General features: G+C 39.4%; 1 protein-coding gene across 1 annotated transcript; it reads left to right on the top strand.

Moving 5' to 3' along the window:
- The first annotated feature begins 4,145 nt into the window (after positions 1–4,145).
- LOC132061414 (proline-rich receptor-like protein kinase PERK9) lies at positions 4,146–4,954 on the top strand. The gene is made up of 3 exons (XM_059454241.1): positions 4,146–4,343; positions 4,445–4,576; positions 4,650–4,954. Exons 1-3 carry the CDS (start codon positions 4,146–4,148, stop codon positions 4,938–4,940), a joined length of 621 nt encoding a protein of 206 aa, XP_059310224.1. The 3' UTR covers positions 4,941–4,954.

Raw genomic sequence — 4,954 nt, 5'->3', positions numbered from 1 at the left:
TAAAAATATATTTACTGTGTTAAATATGTTGTATAATACATAGCATTTATTAGCATCTTAAACTTTATAGCATACGGGCTATTGGCTTCAAAGCAGCTCCAAACAAAGTATACTTAGCTTTTGTTTTGTTATACTGCCCAATGCTATTATAGCCATGGTTCTGCCGGAAATTTCATTTTTGTTTGATTGGTAGTTGATCACGCTCAACTCTAATCCTAAAAAGGATAAGTGGTCGCTGCAAATATAATCCAGTCTACAAGTCCGGAATCAAATCCCACAGAGAACTAACACTAGCTATAACCGTTCAATATTACTAAGAGGATAAGTTCGAACAATATTCTCAAAATATAAAGATTAAGATTTCTATTTTAAACTACTTACTAATAAATAATAAAGCAGTAAAAATTATCAATTAAAGAGGATGAAGTTGGAAACAAGATTAAGAAGGTCTAGGGTTATGATTCCCCCAATTATCGGAATCTTCTCGCTACGTTTTCTATAATCTCACTGATTTATTCTCTACGGATCGTGAGCACTCAATTTATAGTAATTCTCTCTCGAGCAATCACCATAATTTACTAGATGTATTCTCTCTAACTACCCTAGCTAGCAATTTCTCACTGCTCACTATGACCACCTCAAAGCTTCGTTATCTCTAATCCCACTTTTAACCACGCCGTATTGATCTCTCATATACCTAAGGAGTGACATTGTTCAACAACTACCTAAATATGCATTCTCTCTCGAGCAACACAAAATAAATAGGAACAGCTAATCAATGGCCATTCAATCAACTGAAATAAGCACATAGTTGAATAAGTAGAAAATCCAATGGCTCAATTATACTAAAATTTAACAAGAATTCACCCTACAAAAGATTCCATCAAAATCCTATAATAAAAGTTTAGCACCACATAGACATGGTAACCAAACAAGGAAAAATAAAATTAAAGAGAAGAAAAAAAAGAGAGAAAGGGATAGGGCGAAAGCCTCTGTGCGGCTCCCAGCGTGCAACCCCCCTCAATAGGTCCTTAATTTCCTTTATATATTTTGGAAAGACAGAATCGTTCATCTCCTATTTCCCTTAGGACTTGGACTTTTATTCTTTTTCTATGCACAACATGTGTCCAGTATGTCCCTTAAGTCCCTTGCTGCAAATTAATTCACCTTAATGTAACAGCTCCCAATTTTGTCTACTTTTTGTTTAGCTTTTCAATTAGTCCCTGTAGCTTCCCTTTTTCATCAGATTGTTCCTAAAATATCAAAATAGCACACAGGCAGAATAATATCAGTAATTGAATTTAGTTGGGCATATTCAAGATAAAATAAAACCAAAGAGCGGTAAAAATGTGGGTAAATTAATATTAAAATATATATAAATATGCCCAATATCAGTAGTTAACAAATTAAGTTGTTATCTTCTTGCATTATGAACTACTGTTCCAGAGTGGCACAGGAATAGGTCCATCATGTTGCTTCTTAATAGGATGGATCATTTAGTCTCAACGGTGTTTTTATTGTGTCAAAGGGCCTTATCAACTAAAGAAACATAAAACTGCAGATAATAGGAATAGACAGGAGTCCGCGACTTAAGTAGCACAAAAAATAAAAAGTTGAACCAAACTAGTGCAAAAAAAAAAAAATTCCATTAATAGTATTCACGCACGAATTTCGTGCGTGAAAGGACCAAAGTGCAAAATTTCACTTTGGCCCTTTCACGCACGAAATTCGTGCGTGAATGAGGAACCATAAATCACCGTCTTCCCCACCAGATCGCGACATCTCCCTCCCCACCCGCCATTAACCCCATTTTTCGGTGGTCCCACCCCTTTAAAACTATAATTTCGTGTTATTTTTCAATCCAAAACTCAATATTCTTGGTATATTGAAGTGTAGGAACAAGTTTCTAAGGTTGGATTTCGGAATAGAGCGGCGTATAACACATTTCAAAAACTCAAAAAAAGCTTCAATCTAGGTATTTCACTACAAATTTTCTATTACATTGTTAAATATATTATTACCCTAAGCATGGTCATTGTATAACTGTGGTGGATTACTCGTTTTGCTTTTTTTTTTTTTTTTTTTTGCGTTTTTGGGCAGTCCGTGCACTGTTGGGACTGCCCATTTTTTTTTTTTTTTTTTTTTTAATTTGTTTATCTATTGTTAATTAGTTAATTATTTATTGCTTGTTTGTTTAGTATTTGTTAATTATTGGATTAGCGACTTAAGTATTTATTAATTGTTAGACTAGCTATTTCAATTGTTAGATCGCTAATTATTTATTTTGTTTTTGCTAAGCCAATTGTTTATTTGTTAATAATTTCTTAATTGTTTCATTAGTTAATTAATTGTTTATTTGTTAAATATACGATAATAATTTATTAATTTTTTGATTAGTTACTTAATTGTTTATTTATTAAATATATGATAATAACTTGTTAATTATTTGATTTGTTAGTTATTTGTTTATTTATTAATTATTTATACTAATTGTATCCTAACTAATTGTTAATTATTTAACTCATCTTTATATTTTAGGAATGAAAACCCTTAGTTTAGGATTCATAACCCGTAGCTTAGGATTGAAAATCCTTAATATAATTTTCGATAAAAGATTACGTAACTAATATTACTTGTTAATGATTTATTTAAAATACGTAAAACAGATGGGTCACCACAATCTTTAATAAAATTTTCGATAAAAGATTACATAACTAATACTAATACTAATACTACTTGTTAATGATTTATTTAAAATGCGTAAAATAGATGGATCACCACCCTCTTGATCCGGGGCCCTTCGACCGAGAGTTACTGTATCTTCAGCCCGAGCATAGGTCGCAACATATATGGACATCCGACCTGCAGCCCGAGTCTCAGGTCCGTACCCGGTTAGGGGACTCAGCATGGGAGATCTTAGCTGCTCGCCCCCCACATCCTCGTGTCCTGGATATACTACGTCGGGGCGGTATCTACCGGTGCGTCGAAGTTGGTCGGGTACAGCACGATAGGTCGCTAGTGACAGCATTGATTGAGAGGTGGCGACCGGAGACGCACACATTTCATCTCCGCACCGGTGAGGCTACCATTACCCTTCAGGATGTGGAGGTCATTTATGGGCTACAGGTTGATGGACGCCCATTGTATATTGAGGAGCCTCCTGTGCTGCCGCCTTACCGAGATGAGTTGATTAGGCTCACCGGTTTCGCTGCTCTGGATGGTCATATTTCCGGCCAGAGTCGGCTTTTGTTGTCGGCCCTTTATGCTCACTTGCGCCTCACAGACATGCAGCATCCGATTGGAGAGGACACGCCTCAGGCTGATGTTGATCGACGTGCGCGTCTATACCTACTCATCATATTCGGGGCCATCCTATTCTCGAACACTTCGGGTTCGCATATGAGCTTGAGGTATCTTCGGTATATCAACGATCTCGCCGAGAGATAGGATGTTATAGTTGGGCGCCGCCGTGGCTGGGCTACATGTATCGAGGATTCTGCCGATGTTCTATGGGCACGAGGGTAGAGGTCCCTGCATTTTGCTCACTCCTTCAGGTTATATATTTAAGTGCGTGTAATTATACACAAAATATATTTTTTTAAAACGACGACTGATAATTTTTTTTTTAATTGACTATATCAGATATGGGTGTGGACTAGGTTGAGACCTTTTCAGCCCATACCAGCTGACCCTCCCGCTGACTATCTTACTGTCCCGATGCCATACGCGCGGAGATGGTCGCGAGGCGTACGCCGACGTGTGGAGACGCACCACAGCCTTCTCCCGTTTAGGGATCAGCTAGACCGCATGACGGCGCAGACGGTATGTTCATATTTTGGATTCACACGCTAGACCACATAACTACTATTTTAGTCTTATGTTGTTAACTAGTTCAATTCTTTTTACTGTGCTTTTATATGGACGCCGTATGATCATATTTTGGATGAGGGGGTTTGGCCGGCGTTTTGTAGGGCTGGTCAGCACATGTGGATGTCGCGGTGTCCATTGATACATATGGATATCGTTGAGTATCACGCGCCCGATCGCGTGTTACGGCAGTTTGGGTATGTACAGAATATACCCGCGGCTACGGTTTGGGAGCATGACCACTATACGAGGGACGAGCGTGCGGGCGTCGATGATGCATGGCGACTCCATATCCACCAGTTCGTGATCCACAGGGTGAGCGGCCAGTTCGTGATCTACAGGGTGGCCTACATTTGCAGTTCGACGACACCATGTTCGAGGACTTCGTGTTTGATATGGCACCATCTGCATCACCTGCCGCAGGGGCCGCTCAGGAGCCCTCTCACCAGGCATCTCAGGAGGCCGTCGACACACAGGTTTGACTTTTACAACAAAGTAAAGTAATTTATTAATTATTTGTTTATTTCAGGTTCATTTTACAATAAATCAAATCTAAATTATTTATATATTATTTCAGGTTCATTGTTCTACGCCTGTGGGTCCACAGGAGCGACCCATCCAGGAGACTACCTCATATTCACCACCCCACCCATCTCAGGAGCCTACAGACCCATCTCAGGAGCCTACTCAGGCGCCCGTTGACACACAGGTTCTATTAAATAAATAACGTTAATGTATTCAATATAAATAATGAATGGTACTAATTATTATATACTTTTCAGGTTCATCCTTCGGCGCCTGAGGTGGCGACTCCCGACGAGGTAGAGGTCGAGACACCAGACCTAACTCAGCCTGAGGTTCTGAGTGTGCCAGCGGGATCAGATCCCAAGAAGAAGCACGTTCTAGTTAAGGGATCACGGGTCAGGCGAAGAGATGATGATCATGAGTTGGAGCGCCCGGTTATTAAGAGGAAAAAGGGCGATGGAGACGATGACGAGCCCGGTGGGGATGGTATGAGCCTTAGGCCTAGGGATAGTCTCAGGCATACTACATGTGGGACCCATCCTCGATAGTGTATATACATTAG

This window comes from Lycium ferocissimum, chromosome 6 (assembly GCF_029784015.1).
Source record: "Lycium ferocissimum isolate CSIRO_LF1 chromosome 6, AGI_CSIRO_Lferr_CH_V1, whole genome shotgun sequence".
NCBI lineage: Eukaryota > Viridiplantae > Streptophyta > Magnoliopsida > Solanales > Solanaceae > Lycium > Lycium ferocissimum.
This window is presented reverse-complemented; position numbering and strand designations above follow the sequence as displayed.

What these genes read in the sequence shown, in the direction of transcription:
- LOC132061414 (XM_059454241.1), top strand. Translation starts at nt 4,146, where the DNA reads ATGGCGACTCCATATCCACCAGTTCGTGATCCACAGGGTGAGCGGCCA. An exon ending in AGGAGGCCGTCGACACACAG is followed by an intron (nt 4,344 to 4,444) that starts GTTTGACTTTTA and finishes ATATTATTTCAG; the next exon opens with GTTCATTGTTCTACGCCTGT. An exon ending in AGGCGCCCGTTGACACACAG is followed by an intron (nt 4,577 to 4,649) that starts GTTCTATTAAAT and finishes TATACTTTTCAG; the next exon opens with GTTCATCCTTCGGCGCCTGA.